Here is a 19,404-nt window from a genome sequence, read left to right as displayed (position 1 = left end):
AGTTTTTCAAGATTATTTAATTCATCTTCAACGTCTCTTCCTTCATCTTACCCCAGGCATGCTCAATAATGTTCATGGCTGGTTCATGGCCACTCCAGGAGCACCTTGACCTTCTTTGCTTTTAGGAACTTGTAAAGGCTGAAGTACGAGATGGAGCGCTATCCTGTTGAAGAATTTGCCCTCTCCTGTGGTTTGTAATGTAATGGGCAGCACAAATGTCTTGATACCTCAGACTGTTGATGTTGCCATCCACTCTGCAGATCTCTCGCACACCCCCATACTGAATGTAACCCCATGTAGTCCTTCACCAAACTTGACTGATTTCTGTGAGAATCTTGGGTCCATGAGGGTTCCAATAGGTCTTCTGCAGTATTTATGATGATTGTGATGCAGTTCAACATGATTCAATGGATAAATCTACCTTCAGACACTTTTTCAAATGATCAGCTAGAAATCAAGTTATTACTTTTTTCTATTATTATATAATTATTATTTTCTACCATTATTATGTACAATATTGCTACAATAAATGCCATTGATAAACATTGTCCTTCTAGGGAATTTATACAGTATTTGTTTGTTTAGTCATTCTGTGTTGTTAATTAATTAGTTTATGTATTTGTTTGGGTTACAGTGTAAACAATATCTGTATCTTTACTATATTTTATTCCCGCTATTATTAAACAAATAAAGAAAACTGTGCTTTTGAAATCATGTACTTTGGCTTTTTTTAATGTGAACAAACATAGCATCTTACCTTAAAGCGATTGATTAAGTCATATCTGGTGAGAAGTTCATAAAAAATAAATTTGAGTGAATGATCTCCGCTGGCATCATTCAGTGTGAAGACATCAAAAGACCACGTGTCCACATGCTAAACAAACAAACAAGACAAATAAAACAGTATATTAACATCTTTACCAATATTATCATCTATAAAATGACCATTTAGTACCAAGATTTATGTAGTACCGACATCAAATGATTAGTTTTTATTGAAAGCCTGCATTTGATTGGCCGAAAAATACTGCATATATTCTGAAAAATGATTACAATTTAAAGTAACAGCCTTCTATGTCCATTTACTTAAAAATGTCATTTACTTTTGTGAAGTTAAGCTGAATGTTAAGCATCATTACTCAAGAGTCACAAGATCAAGTGTCATTATTGATCAATTTAATGCTTCGCTGCTTAATAAATGTATGAATTTTCTTCAGGGGGAAAAAAAACACACTCTAATATAAATAATTACATATAATTTCCCACAGGACCACAAAATCACACATGAGATCTCTCTGCATTTCATTTGACTTCGTTTGATGATTCCAATAAATGCGATAAGATGTTCCCCATCCTTGCGGCTTTCACATTATGTAGTAATACCAACCTCATTTCTTTTTTTATAAGGAATAAATGACTTTCGCCTCCTTTATAAACAGGGCCTATGATGAATGCTACGTGATTCTATCATTGTGCTTATCAATCCCGAGTCATGAAATGAGCATTGGTAATAATACTGGAGATCTGCTCCACATTATGGCCGCCTGTGGTTTATTCATTAAACTGCGTTGCCGTTTTTTTTCCCAGCATCCACTCTCAGTTTGACCCCGGCGATTTTTCATCTCGTCACTTTCAAAGAAAGTTTGGTGGAGGTTTGATTAGTGGGTTGCAATGAACATTTGCAAAATGCTACATTAAATATTCACATCCGCAGATTGGAATATTTGTCCTGCACTCCGTCTCAGTCATGGCTGAGAGATTTCAATATCTCCAGGCTATATGCTAAGATATACACATATATATGCAGATTCACTGACTACTGAGAGATCAAGAGAGGGAGAGAGAGAAAGAGAAGCCATATTAGTGTTTTTTTACTTTCTTATTTGTGTATGCATTTATCCAAATTGTAATTGTGTGGGTTTTCATGTATGTATACAGTATATGTCTGGCTGACGTCAGTGTCCAACGTCCAACCAGAAATCAACCAAATATCAACGTCTTAAGGCTGATTTATACTTCTGAGTCAAGTGCAAGTGTATGCATATAGTGTGGCTGACGCTGACAGGCACCTCTCAAAAAATGTAAATACACAATGTGCAGCTCAAGCTCTGTGATTGGTCAGTTCGGTAGCTGCGCCGAGTGTGGGCGGTGCATAGAGCTGGGAGCCAGATAGATTGTTTTAACCCAAGCTCATTTTGGAAACGTAGCCCCGCGGACGTTTCTGGAGGCCGCGATTTACGTGGCCGGAGGTACGTAAGGCCGCGTTTAGTTTTTTTCGAGCGAACGCTGCGGGGTGGTGTGGCGCCGGAGGCCCCGGAGGAGGAGCCGGCCGCGGAGGACGACGACCGGGATCAAGTCCGGGGAACATCGGTTCCGGAAATCAGGTAAGACGAAAAACGGAATCCGAAAAATAAGGGCGAGAACTAAAAAAAAGTTAAAGTTGTTCCACGTCCGCTGACTCCCACCTCCGAATGAGCGAGTTTTAGCTTGTTTTACATTAAGGTAGGATTCAGAAAAAGTAAAACACCCGTGAAGAAACTTGATGCTGAGGAACATAACATAACGTTCTGCCAGCTAGCGTTTCGGAAATGTTATTGCAGAGCAACACAAAAGCACACAGAAGTATAAATGCACAGCTACAAGCAAGGAATGCGCCATGGGTCACGACAATCGCATGATGCAGAAGTTTAAACCAGCCTTATGACGTTACAGCAACACAGTGTGGATTTTGGTTGCCATACCTGACAAATAAATGTCAGAATTTGACGTCAATCTGACAATGGTTTAAGATGTTGACTTGATGTTGGATTTTGGTTATTTTCCATAACAACCTAAAATCAACGTCCTTTGACTTCATTATTGGAGGTCAACATAACGTTTTCATTAGATTCTGGCTAGACGCTGAATTTTGGACCCCTGACATCGGAATAAAAATGGAAGAAACTGATAAGAAAATGTTTTGTTTTCCTTTTCTGTTGAATTAAAGACATGAGAGTGTCAAAAATTTAATTTACAATATTAAATTTATACTATTATTATAAATACAAATTTAATAAATGTTGCACAATTTATTAGAAAAAATGTATATATAAAGAATGATAATATTTATCCAATATTTATCCAGGTAAAACAAATTGGGTGAATAAGATTTTTTAAAATTTAATAATCTTATTCAACCAAATTAACGGTAGTTTTATTTATTTTAAATTTAAAAATGTACAGTTGAAGTCAGAATTATTACCCCCCCCTGAATTATTAGCCAACCTGTTTATTTTTGTTTAACAGAGAGAAGATTTTTTTCCAACACATTTCTAAACATAACAGTTTTAATAACTCATTTCTAATAACTGATTTATTTTATCTTTGCCATGATGACAGTAAATAATGTTTTACTAGATATTTTTCAAGACACTTCTATACAGCTTAAAGTGACATTTAAAGGCTTAACCAGGTTAATTAGATTAACTAGGCAGGTTAGGGCAATTAGGCAACTTAATGTATAAAAATGGTTATTCTGTAGACTGAAAGATAGATCGAAAGATAAATATAGCTTAAAGGGCCTAATCATTTTGACCTTAAAATGGTGTTTAAAAATTAAAAACTGCTTTTATTCTAGGCAAAATAAAACAAACAAGACTTTCTCCAGAAGAAAAAATACTATCAGATAAACTGTGAAAATTTTCTTGTTAAACATCATTTGGGAAATATGTAAAAAAGAAAAGAAATTGTAAATGGGGCTAATATTTCTGACTTCACTTGCATATAAATTGGCCTTATTAACATCATACAAAACTCATACAACAAGAACTGACCTTCAAATCCATGTATTTGACTTTTTATGTTAAACAAAGGAAGAAAATAAGACTGAAACTAATTAGGAAATGTACAAAATTTTGAAGTTACATAATTTCAAAATATTTTAATAACACCCAGTAAGACTCCCATGAGTATTCCAATAGCTGCCATAAAAAGGGTTAAAGTGTAAAAAAACCAATTAGTTTTATCAGAGATTATTACTAATATTAAATAATATAAACCACCGGTCAAAAGTTTGGGGTCAGTCATATTATTATTATTATTTTTAATTATTCTGTTCATCAAGTCGGCATTTATTAAATGCAAAAAATTTTTTAATTCTTAAATATTTGTTACATTTTTAAATAACCGCTTTTTTGTATGCAGTTTTCAAATGAAATTATTACTCTAATCATTATTGCTTTAATTACTATTAACCTTAATAATAATAATAATAATAAAAATAATAATAATGATTATGATGATGCTTTTAATAATAATAATAATAATAATAACAATAACAATAATAATAACAACAACAACAATAATAATAATAATAATAATAATAATAATAATAATAATTATTATTATTATTATTATTATTATTATTATTATTATAACAATAATAATAATAAATATTAGAGTGATTTCTGAAGGGTCGTGTGACTCTGACAACTGGAGTAATGAAGCTGAAAATTCATCATTAAAATTACTTGAATAAATTATTCATATAAATTATGAACTAGTTTTGAACAGTTATTTTATACTGCAATAAAATTTCACCATTTTGCAATTTGTTCTGTATTTTTTATTAAATTAATGCAGCTTTGGTGAGCAGAAGAAGCTTATTTTAAAACATTTAAAAATCGTACTGATCCCAAATTTCCGGTAGTGTATATATATATATATATATATATATATATATATATATATATATATATATATATATATATATATATATATATATATATATATATATATATATATATATATATATATATACACACTTATATATTTATATTTTTATATTTTATATATTATTTTTAATATACTTTTACAACCGGATCTGATCCAAAAATCTATGCATTTTTCCTATAAGAATGATTTCTGAAGGATCATAGAAAAAAAAATCAGCATTGTAACACAGACCAGTTATCTAAATTGTAATTATATTCCAGAGTTTTAAAGTAAATACATGCCTGCATCTGTGAGCAAAAGAGACTTCAAAAACATAAAAACACATTCGGCTCTTCACATCTATCTACCTACGTAAAGGGACAGTTCTTGTGTGGATTAAACACACTTAATATAAACCAAAGTCTTCATTAGGTTCAGCATATTAACATTTCTATTTAGAATAAGTAGATGTAAACAGCAAATTATGGCTAGTGTTTGGCAAGAACATCTGTATTAGTATTCTACGGCTTCTCCCAGTCACATATAGACACTTTATACAGTAACCTGCAGATAAAGCAATCAGAATAGACTCGCTCAAGGGCATAAGAGTTAGAAGAGACTGCAGGAGATCTCAACTCCATTCTGAAGCTCTACCCTTTGAGATACCAGCCTAGAGGCTTAACCACCGACACAGCGACTTATTCAGTTTATTTGACTTTCATCTGCGCTCCTCAGAATGTGACAGCTGGAATTTAAAACAGTTTGGGTGTTTACAAAAAATGGATGTTGAAAGCGTTAGATTACCTGCACAGTGGCAAGCTAATTCAAATGGTGCTGTTTTATTGCTTTCTAATTTGTTTTGAAGGTCTCCTGCAACGGGTTTACAGCAATTCAAGGTCAAAAAAATGACTTGAGTTCCTCATAGCGTTCACTTAAGCCCCAGATCTTTTCTCAGATCCTTGAGACTTGATTTTGAATTTGTTGAAGAATCCAGTCTCAGTCAAATCAGCATCTGAGAGACTATTCTGCTCTGATTGGTCACATGGGTCTACCTCGCACTGATTGGTCACATGGGTCTACCTCACACTGATTGATCACGTGGGTCTACATCACACTGATTGGTCACGTAGGTCTACATCGCACTGATTGATCACGTGGGTCTACATCACACTGATTGGTCACGTAGGTCTACATCGCACTGATTGGGCACATGGGTCTACATCACACTGATTAGGCACATGGACCAACTTTACACTGATTGGTCATATATGTCCACCTTCTCTGGATGGTCAGATGGATCTGCTCTGCTCTGATTGGTCATTTGGATCTACTCTGGTCTAATTAATCAGATGGATCTACTCTGATCTGATGGAGCACATGTGTCTACTTTACTCTGATTGGTCAGATGGATCTACTCTCTTCTGATGGGTCATAGGGGCCAATTTTGCTCTGAATGGTCATTTGGATCTACTCTGTTCTGATGGGTCAAATGGATCTTTATTGGTCTGATTGGTCAGATGGATCTGCTCTGCACTAATTGGTTACATGGGTCTACTCTGCTTTGATGTGATCAGATGGGTGTACTCTGGTCTGATAGGTCTAATGGATCTACTCTGGTCTGCTCTGATTGGTCACATGGGTCTACTCTGCTCTGATTGGTTAGATGGATCTGCTCTAGTCTGATTGGTCAAATGGATCCTTTTTGATCTGATTGGTAAGATGGATCTGCTCTGCTCTTATTGGTCACATGGGTCTTCTCTGCTCTGTTTGGTCAGATGGGTGTTCTCTGGTCTGATAGGTCAGATGGATCTGCTCTACTCTGATAAGTCACATGGGTCTACTTTGCTCTGATTGGTCAGATGGTTGTAATCTGGCCTGATAGGTCAGATGGACACATTCTGGTCTGCTCTGATTGATCAAATGGGTCTCCTCTGCTACGGTTGGTCAGATGGATCTACTCTGCTCCGATCAGTCAGATGAATCTACTCTGGTCTGATTGGTCATGTGGGTCTACGTTGCTCTAAATGGTCATATGAGTCTACCTTGCTCTGATTGGTCACATAGATCTACTCTGCTCCAAGCATTTCTGCTAAATGCTTGGTCAGATGAATCTACTCCCCGTTGTTGGTCGGATAAATCTATTCTGGTCTGATTAGTCAGATTAATCTACTCTGCTCTGATTGGTCACATGGGTCTTTTCTGCTATTATTGGTTAAACGAATCTAGTCTGCTCTTATTGGTCACATAGTTCTACTCAGCCTAATTAGTCACATGGGTCTACTCTGCTCTGATTGCTCACAATAAGTCTACCTTGGTTTAATTGGCCACAAGGGTCGACTCTGCTCTGATTGGTCACATGGGTCTGTTCTGCTTTGATTGGTCACATGGGTCTTCTCTGCTCTGACTGGTCACATAAGGGTCTACCTTGAAAATCTAAATAAATTGGTCACATGAGTCTACTCTGCTCTGATTGGTCAGTTGGTCTATCAACTGAACACAAAACTACTTAAACATACAGTCAGCTTTACTACAGCTTTATAGTTATACTTAACTTTATAGTAAGCTTTACTCTCACCTAGTGGTAAAATTGCTCAATTTGACCATTAAGTGTTTAACCATTTAAAGATTTTAAAGCCTACATTTTATAAGTAATTATATAAAAATTCTGACCTTCGAACATTAACAGTGCCTTTTCTATATTCAATTCTATATTTAAAAATCTGTCTTTTTAAAAACTTAATCTGATCTCCTATTAAACATCACTCTCTATTCTATATTCCATTAATTTCCCCATCAATTTTACGGTGTCATTCATTTCCAGCTTGATTCCTCCTTCTCTGAAAGTGCATGCAAAGTGTATTTGTGTTTTGCTGCACAGAAAACAGCATCTTCTTTACATGTCGTCAACACAAACCAAACCCTTCCAGACCTCAGATTCAATTAGTCTTTTAGTCTCAAAGCAGACATTGTTCACTGACAGCCAATGAAGACTTTAGACTGACATTATGCAGATATGTGTTAAAAAATAAAGCTGGAATTACTGATGGATCTTTCAGGCATTTCAAAATTGTTTCTTTCTTTTGGAAGACAACAACTCAATGTATTGTGTTCTTGGATATATAAATCTGCGTACATGCTACATAATCCAGAGTTAGTTTGAGTAGTGTGATATTACTCTGCTTCTGATTTGGAAGAATTTTTAGACAATCAATTTTCATGCAGACTGCCAGGATTTTATCATCACAAAAGGCAACCGAAGAAAATAATATTTTTAAAAGACTGCAGTGCTTCGACTGCAATGACACAAAGGAGTCGTGCGGCCACAAATTGTTAAATCAAAAATGAATGAGAAGCTGATAGCAGAACAGATGAGACTGATAACAGCTCTGAGACGGCCATTCCTGATCAAATCACAGCAGATTGCCGGATGTATAATTTGGACTGTAATTTCATGTGGTGAAAAGTACTAAAACCCACAATATTTTCATTTGTACCTGCATTCTGGATAATTCAGTAGCATTCAAAAGCTTGGGGGTGGTAAAGTAAAAAAAAAATATTTCTGAAAGAAATCTCTTATGCTCAATACTTTGTGATGGAAAAACATAATTTTTTTTTCCTGCAAAACATATGTTCCATGGTAATTTATTCCTGTGATGCAAATCTGATTTTTTAGCCTCCTTACTTAATTTCAGTGTCACATCTTCAGAATTTTTTTTTTTTGATAAATTAAAACCTGCCATGATAAGCCAGTGATTAAAATAAAATAAATAAAAATAAAATAATATGAAAATACTATTTATATAAAATACAATTACTATACAATGAATTAAAAATTATATAAAATAAAAAACTAAAATACAATTAAGCTATCAATTAAAATAAAAAATGTAAAATAAAATGAAAAAATATTTAATCCAAATAAATAAAAATCTATCTAAAATCAAAATAAATAAAATGAAAATAAGTTTTAAAATAATAATAATAATTATAGTAATAATAAAAAAACTATAAAATCTATATAAATCTACTAAACAATCTAAATGAAAAAAATATGAAAATCAAATGTAAAATAAATAATATTAATAATCAGAATAATAATAATATTAACAATGATATAAATATAATCAAAAAATATATCAAATAAAAATATATATCAAATAAAAATCTACTAAAGAATTAAATAAAAAATGTAATGGAAAAATAAAATGTAAAATACTAATAAGAATAATAATACAAATATATAATATAAAATATATAAAATAAAAAATATATCAAATAAATATCTACTAAAAATCTAAATAAATAAAATGAAAATGAAATGTAAAATAATAATAACAATAATAACAATAATAATAATAATAATAATAATAATAATAATAATCTAAAAAGTTAAAATCTATAAAACAAAATAAAAATCTACAAAAAATAAAAAAAATGTAAAACAAATAAAAATGATAGTAATAATAATAATAATAATAATGATGATAATAATAATAATAATAATAATAATAATAATAATAATCTACAAAATAAAACCCAATGAAATGAAGGAAAAAATCTATAAAAAAATCTATAAAATAGAATAAAATGAAAATAAAATGTAAAATAAATAATAATAAAAAAAATCTATAAAATGAAAATCTATGAAACAAAGAATACTAAAATAAAATAGCATGTAAAAAATCTATAAAAAAAAAAAAAAAAAAAGATAATTTACAATAATAAAAATCTATAAAGTAAAAATTAATAAAATAAAATAAACCTGGACTTGAACCCAATCTTGATCTACTGTAGTTAAAATTAAAAATGTACCAATAATACATACCAGTAGTAGTGAACCTGACTAACTAAACCCACAGCATTTCTTTACCTTTCATGTTAACATTGGAATTCAATGTAAAGCAGTGTTTTTTTTTTTTTAAACATTCTAAAATACATTTATATTCAGAGTAGCTGCATATTTATGTTATTTGTATCCACTGCTACCAAATAAAGCATCTCTGCCCTGTCCAAACCGTATGTGCATGTGTGTATGTGTGCCAGGTAACCCAGCTGGCCGAGGGAAAGATCAATTGTGCACTCCGCTTGATTAAACAGGCCTGTTTGCCTGTTTGACTTTGCCATCTAGCCCTCGTTGTTTCTGTTGTGCATTCAAAACGTGTCGCATTCACATGTTTGCATTCACGCTGTGTCCAGGTTATGCATGTGCCTGTTTGTGCATTCGTGCATTTGAGGCTGCAACCCAGAATCCTATTGGTGCGTTGTATTACCTTCAAGGCTGTGATCACACTGGGAGGATAACTCAAGCCCACCATGTTGGAGGTCCGTCGGTACATTCTGTCAGAAAGAGATAACACACGCTTGTCATTTTGGTGCACTTTAGGATACTTTCCCTTGTTTCGTATTGGATGCCCCCTTTAACATTAATATTTGAGTTGCATGCAGTGCTGGAAATAACATAGGAAATGCACAGCGGGGTCACAAATCAGTCTGATCAATCTATCAGAGTCTGCTTAAAATGAATCAGCGCTGGATCAACAGTCTGAAGGCTTCCAGCTGTTCTCTGTGGGACGCCTATATGGGGTTTAAAACTCTTTACTTTAAAGACTTTATAGACACACACATGCTTCTCACAAATATCTGAGATTATACCACATTGATGTTGCAAAATGACGGTTCATGAGAAAATAAATAATAAATAAATAGAAATGTGTGTATATCTAAAGCTAAATTTAATTATATAAAGTGTGTGTGTGTGTTTATAAACAATATAAAAGTGCACATAAAATAAAATATAAAATGAATAACTTAAGCATGCGCACATTTTACAGAAATAACATAAAATAATTATATAAAAATACAATTACTAAAAAATAAGTTACTATTTAAGCTACTATTATATGTAGTATGTGTGTGTGTGTGTGTGTGTGTGTGTGTGTGTGTGTGTGTGTGTGTGTGTGTGTAACTAAAACAAAAAATATGTATTTATACATAATTAAAATAATCTAAAAAAATGTTATAATACTTGTGTAAATTAAAAAATTTAAATATATAATCGCCTCACAGCAAGAAGGTCGCTGGTTCGAGCCTCGGCTGGGTCAGTTGGCATCTCTGTGTGGAGTTTGCATGTTCTCGCTGTGTTTGCGTGGGTTTCCTTTGGGTGCTCCGGTTTCACCCAAAGACATGTGCTATAGGTGAATTGGGTAGGTTAAATTGTCCGTAATGTATGTGTGTGAATGAGTGTGTAGTTAAAAATGTAATAAGCAAAAAAGTATGTGTGTGTAAAAGCTTTCAGAAAATAACAAAAAGTTAAAATAACATAATGTAAAATAAAATAAAAATAATAAAATAAAATAATAAATATATAAAAAAATAATAATAAAAATAAAGACACACACATGCTTTTTACAAATACCCAAGATTATACCACACTAATGATGCTGAAATATGACAATTCATAAGTTAAATATAATAATAATTTTTATGAAAAACTTTAAAGGAAAAGTGCATATCAATAAAATATCAAATAAATAATAGTTACAAATAGCTTAAATTTAAGCATGCACACATTTTATTTTGTGTGTATGTGTTTAAAATGTGTGTATAATTAAAATAAATAAAATAATACTTGTGTAATTTTAATAATTAAAATATTTTTTATATGTGTGTGTGTATGTGTGTGTGTTAAAAAATGTGTGTATAATTAAAATAATATAAAATAATTAAATAAAAATGTTAAAAAAAGTAAAAAAATAAGTATATCATATATTGTTTCATTTTATGTGTGTGTAAAAGCTTAAAAACTAAAAACAAAAAGGAAAAAATACAACTAAAAATAAAATAAAAATAAAAATTATACATAAAAAACAATAAAAATAAAAATATATCATAAAATAAAATAACATTTGAATAATAAAATAAATAAATAATAATAACATAATAAATAAATAAATAAATAAATATATATATATATATATATATATATATATATATATATATATATATATATATATATATATACATACATACATACATACATAAATTAATTAATTAATTAATTAATTAATTAATTAATAAAAATGAAATAAAATGTCCTGTTTAAAGTGTATTAGCTCAGTATCAACACTTTTGTTTTCTTTCTGTCATCGGTGGGATGCCTATATGGGGTTTAATTAGTTTCCTTTAAACCCTCACACATACTGTACCTCTCCACAAATATCCCGGCCTGCACTGCATGGACGATGCTGCGAAACCGCGGCTTCTCCTCAGAGCGTCTCAACATCAGCCCCATCTGACGTGTGAAAGTGGACGCCAGCCAGTCGCGCACTTCTGAGGGAACCGAGTCCGACTGGATGTCACTGAGCTCATCTTCTGTGTCCACCAAACGCCTGTAGAAAAAAACACACACACACACACACACACAAACACACACACACACACACACACACACACACACACACAGACACACACACGATTGCTGTCTGAAGGCATTAAATGGGTAAGTCATGTCACTTCTGATCACGTCAGATGAAATTTTAGTCAAAATGCCTCAGAGCAAAAGTGGTGCAAAGAAAGATAAAAATATACAATTCCACTTCAAAAACAATGAGAATACAAACTATCATCTGATCAGCTAAACATGATATATTATCAGCTAATCATATATTTTATAATTATAAAGGCTTCTTAAAACTTCTTAAGGATTGTTAAATACTCAGAATAGATCATTGATTCTGTGATTCATATGGAGAATTGAAGATTACACCACCACTCCCCCACCGGTTTTCACTGTCATTCCTGACGCCACCACTCCCCCACCGGTTTTCACTGTCATCCCTGACGCCACCACTCCCCCACCGGTTTTCACTGTCATTCCTGACGCCACCACTCCCCCACCGGTTTTCACTGTCATTCCTGACGCCACCACTCCCCCACCGGTTTTCACTGTCATCCCTGACGCCACCACTCCCCCACCGGTTTTCACTGTCATTCCTGACGCCACCACTCCCCCACCGGTTTTCACTGTCATCCCTGACGCCACCACTCCCCCACTGGTTTTCACTTTTTCACCAGTTTTAACCCCCTTGTCTTTACTTTCATCCGCGATCCGCTAACCAATCCCCCCACCCCCACCAACTGTTTTCACTGTTGGCCGTGGTCTTCACATCACCAATGCCTCCCCTCCCCCTAGGTCTTCACTTTCATCCACGATCCGCTAAGCATAACCCCCACCCACCCTTTGCCAACTGTTTTTGCTTTCAACCACGACGCAGCCACCCATCCCCCCCCGGTATTTACTTTTGTCCTCGATGCCACCCGCCTTGCCCCAGGTCTTCACTTTCGTTCATGATCCGCCCCACAGTCTTCAATTTTGTCAACAACAACCCTCCTCCACCCTTTTTCATTTTCGTCACCTCCTCCCCAGGTTCTTACTTTCGTCACAATATTTTGAGTGATTTGTTTTATTTTATAATTTGAATTTCGGTCTGTTATGATAAAAGAATCAAAACTCTATATTTATGAAAATTATTTGGCCATTTTGAATGGATCACCGATTTAGTGAATTGCTCAAAATGTGCACGTAATCAAAACAGTTAATTGAAAAAACTCTCTATAATAAAAGAGAACATTGAAATTCACTTATAATTAAACTCAAATGAACATGCTTAAAACTGCTTGGGTAAAATTGAGACAAAACGTTGAGACATTGAAATTGACTTATAAACACTTATAAGATATGCTAAAATGTGCTAGTGTGAATTTTGTGTGGAGTCTTTTAAGATAAGAGAAACAATAAACTCACAATATTTATGATAATTTTATGCCTTTTCGCATGCTTTTAAAATCCTGAAAGCTCTATTTGCTGTAATTCTCTTAAAAAAATAATCAACAAAAAGAGAATAACAAGTGCATTCTGCAAAACTCTTCCTTTTGTGCTCAAGGGAGGGAAAAACAGGCAGGAGTGGATGATGGCAGAATTTAGCATTTAATTTGATGCATGGCACATTTCCTTCTCAGACGGTGGCCAAACTTTCAATTTCTGTCTAAACAAGCGAACCCAAAACAGCGAAAAGACAGAATTACCCAGCACATGCAATTCCTCATGCATTTGCATCTTTATTCAGGCTTTAAAAGGAGCTTTAGGGGTTAAACCATCAAACGCATTCGAGGAACAACATTTTCCTCTGACCCCTGATGTTTGACCCTAAATGTGTTAATTTAATATTTGCTTAGTGAACAAAAATCTCAGTGTGTGTGTGTGTGTGTTTTATTTAATTCTTGTGCATTGTTCAAACTGACTACCCTTTTGTTGTGTTTGGGATTAATTTTTTTCAATTTCATTTTCTTTTGAATTTTGAATTTTTTAATTGACGTCAAAACAAATATATATGTTGTTTTAATCCAGGATTTTGACTATTTAATAGCCAAGTTCATGATATCACTGATTTTGGGAAACACACACACACATACAATATGACTTATTTTCAACATAATAGACAATTGTAGATTGGATGTATTGGTACTTTATACAGTGCATCCTGAAAGTATTCATAGCGCTTCACTTTTTCCACATTTGTTTATGTTACAGCCTTATTCCAAAATGAATTTAATTAAATTATTTCCTCAAAATTCCACACACAATGCCCCATAATGACAATGTGGCAAAAGTAACATTGTTGCAAATTTATTACTAATATGGCCTCCATCATCTGTAAGTGGAAGATGTTTGGAACCACCAGTGGCCCAGCCAGAGCCCAGACCTATATCCTATTAAACATCTCTGGAGAGATCTGAAAATGGCTGTCCACCATCACCGTCACATCCAACCTGATAGAACTTGAGAGGTACTGCAAAGAGGAATGGGCAAAAATTCCCAAAGACAGGTGTGTCAAGCTTGTGGCATCAGATTCAAAAAGATTTGAGGCTGTAATTGCTGCCAAAGGTGCATCAACAAAGTATTGAGCAAAGGCTGTGAATACTTCTGTACATGTGATTTTTCAGGTATTTTATTTTATTTGCAACATTTTCAAAAAAATATTTTTTTCACAATATTTTTTTGTCATTATGGGGTATTGTGTGTAGAATTTTGAGGAAACAAATGAATTTAATCCATTTTGGAATAAGGCTGTAACATAAACAAATGTGGAAAAAGTGAAGCCGGTGTCCTGCAGATTTTTAACCCGAATCAGACAGGTATATTAGAAACTTCCAGACAGGTGAAGGTAGTTTGATCATCAGTTCGATCCCAGCTCAGAGCAGGTTTGGGTGGCATAGGACCAGCAGGGTTACAATGGTGCCATGACCCGGATGGGAGTGAGGTTTAGGGGGGTGAGTGTAACAGTAAAGTGCTTTGCAGGTAAACCTCACTCCTCTGACCCCTAAAGGTGCTCAAGTGACAGATGCTAGAGGCCATGGTTTTGAGCCTCCTTGTTAGAGCAACCAATTCCCATGCAGAGAGACGCCGGTTTGATCCCAGATTGGAGAAGGTTTGGGTGGCATAGCATAACTAAGATTGTAGCATAGTAAATTTCCCCAGAGTGTATTGTTGTTGTTTTTTTATTATTCTTTTCAAAACATTGTCCTAAAATATGTGTCAAGATAAGATTTGTCACCAAAAGTCATTCCATTTGTTGAAACACAGAGAAAGTTGTGGCCAAATTAAGACCACAATATATATATATATATATATATATATATATATATATATATATATATATATATATATATATATATATATATATATATATATATATATATATATATATATAAGAGTTAAGGCAACTTACATCACATTAATGCTTTAAAGTTTACCAGCTGATGCATTCCATTACCATTACCACAATCATCTGTTTAAATGAAGGCTTATATTTAATAGTTATTATTATATCTTATCACTGGTTGTTCTTTTAATATATTGGGCATTTAACATAGCATACAACATTCAAAGACGTATGCAATCAAGGTATAATAATAATTACATTAGTCTCCACACCGTTGTACAATAAAATTCAGTTTTTTATAAGTGCACTATGCAGTTTTGCTTCTTTTTTTTCTCTCTTTCTCTTTTGTTTTGTGTTTACCTCGTTTCTTCGATGTAGACGGACTCCAACACGGATGCAGCATATTCTAGGTTTTTCTTCAAGTCGACAACAGAAGCCTCCCCTCTCTCCAATTGCTTCACCAAACATCTCAGTCTGAAATGGAAAAAAGACAATTCGATTAGGAAAAAAGATATTTTGGGGATTTAATAGGCCTTTTGTATCTTTTGCATAAGACAGTGAAGAAAAAAAACTGAAAACATATAACACTCTTAATGTTTGTTCCAAAACATTGCATTTTATTTTTATTATTTTGGACATTTCTACTGTAACCAAATAAGCAACGTATCCCTAATGTCATCACTAAATTTGGGAGTTAAGCATGGATAAAAAGATGGACGTTCGGTGGGCAAATAACATTGAAATGAAAGAAAATTTAAATTGGGCTCAGAGTTGTTAGTGAATGCTGACTACACTATTATAGTAGATAGCTGACAAACTTAAATATGTTTTTTTTACTTACAGTTTTAACACTGACAAGTACAACCATGTTTGTAGTTTTAAAACAGTGTGTATTTAATATCAATAATTTCTAAATTAACATTGAGAAAGTCATTCAAAATTGGGTTCAACAATTATAATAAAAAATCACACTAAGTAAAAAGGCAGATGGATGGATGTATACTATATATAAAAGTTATAGATAGATCGATAGATCGATAGATAGATAGATAGATAGATAGATAGATAGATAGATAGATAGATAGATAGATAGATAGATAGATAGATAGATAGATAGATAGATAGATAGATAGATAGATAGATAGATAGAAAGATAGGCAGGCAGGCAGGCAGACAGACAGACAAACAGATATACGGATAGACTGATAGGTGGATAGATAGATAGATTAATAGATCGATAGATAGATTAAAACAGTTTGAAGATGGATGGATGGATGGATGGATGGATGGATGGATGGATGGATGGATGGACGGACGGACAGATATAGACAGACAGACAGACAGACAGACAGACAGACAGATAGATAGATAGATAGATAGATAGATAGATAGATAGATAGATAGATAGATAGATAGATAGATAGATAGATAGATAGATAGATAGATGATAGATAGATAGATAGATAGATAGATAGATAGATAGATAGATAGATAGATAGATAGATAGATAGATAGATAGATAGATAGATAGATAGATAGATAGGCAGACAGAAAGACAGACAAACAGACAAACAGACAGATATACGGATAGACTGATAGGTGGATAGATAGATTAATAGATCGATAGATCAATTAAAACAGTTTGTAGATGGATGGATGGATGGATGGATGGATGGATGGATGGACGGACGGACGGACAGATATAGACAGACAGACAGACAGACAGACAGACAGACAGACAGACAGACAGACAGACAGACAGATAGATAGATAGATAGATAGATAGATAGATAGATAGATAGATAGATAGATAGATAGATAGATAGATAGATAGATAGATAGATAGATAGATAGATAGATAGATAGATAGATAGATAGATAGATAGATAGATAGATAGCCTATATAACAATGTAGGTTTAATAAAAAAATTATACAAAAACAAAACAATAAAAAATACTGAATCAAGTCAAATCAAGTCGTGTTGTCATGAGAACTGTACACTGCCAACTTCATCATGTCAGACATCCAGAAGAAACAAACAAACCAATTGACATTTCGGAAAGGAAGTGCTTAAAGCACAAACAGTTCGAGTCTAGTTGAAGTTTACAGCAACTTAAAAAGTCGTTAAAAGTCCCAAACTGTGAGACGAACATTTCTTTCTGCTGAGTGCGTTTGAGGCAAAGGATTCATCCATCACATTTATTGCTAAATATGATACAAGTGCTTCTTGTTGCTGACCGTCTGCAGATTCTCTTTACTACAGAGGAATAAAACCATCCACTCTATGCTGATTCTGACAAAGTGTTCAGCTGTTATCTCACAAACTAAATGTATATTATAATAAAGAGAGTTCCGGTCCTCGATGACAAGATCTGAAAGTGCTAAATTCCATAATATCATAACAGCTACACCATAAAACACCTGCTATGTATTTAGCAGCTAATAGAAACACACTCCCCTCGAAAATGGCCAACAAGTCATGGAGGAAAACAAAACTATATATTTTCTTAATTATAAATTGCACTATAGGGGTCGCACGGTGGCTCAGTGGTTAGTACTGCTGCCTCACAACAAGAAGTTCACTGATTTGAGTCGTGTTTCCTCCAGGTGCTCCGGTTTTCCCTCACAGTCCAAAGACTGGACTGTGGATTAATTGAATAAGCTAAATTGGCCGTAGTGAATGAGTGTGTGAATGAGAGAGTGTATGGATGCTTCCCAGAGCTGTGTAAAACATTTGCTGGATAAGTTAGCGGTTCATTCCGCTGTGGCGACCCCTGATAAATAAGGGGCTAAAATGAAAGAAAATGAATGAATGAATGAAATTGCACTCTATGAAGATAAGTGTCCAACAATGATAATAAATTGCTCTGTTGCTCTTTGCATATTAATCAGCAGTTTTTCTTAGTTTTTCCTGTCACACCATAGTAAGTCTTCATTTACTGACCTTTTACTTGTTTTGAACCTTTATGAATTTCTTCTGATGAACACAAAAGAAGATATTTTTATGAAAGCTGGAAACCTGTAACCTGTGACTCAGTGTTTGTTTTTTTCTACAATGGAAGTCAATGGTTACAGATTTTGAGCATACTTCAAAATATCTTTTTTGTGTTCAACAGAATAAAAAAACTAAAAAAGGTTTGGAACCAAGGTTTGGGAGAGTAAATAGTGATTATATTGTCACATTTGGTGAAAACAAGTAAAACAAATACATACAAATAAAAAAAAAAAAGTTAATAACATCAATGTGTCAGATTTCACATCTAACATACTGTAGTAGGCTACCCTATATGTTAAATAAAATATCATATATTTAAGAATAATATTTTATATATTTTTAACCAGGGCGAGGCAGTGGCGCATTAGGTAGCGATGTCGCCTCACAGCAAGAAGGTCACTGGGTTGCTGGTTGCAAACCTCGGCTCAGTTGGTGTTTCTGTGTGTAGTTTGCATGTTCTCCCTGCCTTCGCGTGGGTTTCCTCCCGGTGCTCCGGTTTCCCCCACAGTCCAAAGACATGGGGTACAGGTGAATTGGGTAGGCTAAATTGTCCATATTATATGAGTGTGTGTGTGGATGTTTCCCTGAGATGGGTTGCTGCAGGAAGGGCAGAATCCGCTGCATAAAACCTCGCTGGATAAGTTGGCGGTTCATTCCACTGTGGCGACCCCGGATTAATAAAGGGACTAAGCCGACAAGAAAATGACTAAATGACTATTTTTAACCATAACTGTCCACAAAATTATTTGTATTATTTATTTGTATTATATTTTTATCACAAAAAAATCACAAACAAATCATGAAAAGCTACCTATTGGTATTAGAATTTTATAGAGACATGCAAGAGCAAAACAATTTTATGAAAATGTATTATACCCATAGACATCACCTTTTTTGAAAGGAGACTGTTTAACTGCATGTTTATATACTGTCCACCCCATACACCAGGGGTGTCCAAACTCGAGGGCGTTGTCCTGCATATTTTTGTTCCAACC

The 19,404-nt window shown here is 33.6% G+C and overlaps 1 protein-coding gene across 23 annotated transcripts in view; it reads right to left on the bottom strand.

Annotated features, from left to right (window-relative positions):
- The window catches only part of pde1ca (phosphodiesterase 1C, calmodulin-dependent a), a 203,505-nt gene that overhangs the window by 43,582 nt on the left and 140,519 nt on the right, over positions 1-19,404 (bottom strand). For all 23 annotated transcript variants that reach the window (XR_012399487.1, XR_012399489.1, XR_012399490.1 and 20 more), the window contains 4 exons: positions 15,774-15,887; positions 11,898-12,080; positions 9,963-10,029; positions 758-874 (listed from right to left, as the gene is read on the bottom strand). Coding sequence is in view for 16 of the 23 variants with exons in the window: in XM_073940952.1 (XP_073797053.1) it covers positions 758-874; positions 9,963-10,029; positions 11,898-12,080; positions 15,774-15,887 (481 nt within the window). In the remaining 7 variants the exon portion in view is untranslated. The remainder of the gene's footprint in view (positions 1-757; positions 875-9,962; positions 10,030-11,897; positions 12,081-15,773; positions 15,888-19,404) is intronic.

This window comes from Danio rerio, chromosome 24, assembly GCF_049306965.1.
Source record: "Danio rerio strain Tuebingen ecotype United States chromosome 24, GRCz12tu, whole genome shotgun sequence".
NCBI lineage: Eukaryota > Metazoa > Chordata > Actinopteri > Cypriniformes > Danionidae > Danio > Danio rerio.
The sequence above is the reverse complement of the archived record's forward strand: the minus strand, read 5'-3'. Positions and strand labels throughout refer to the sequence as shown.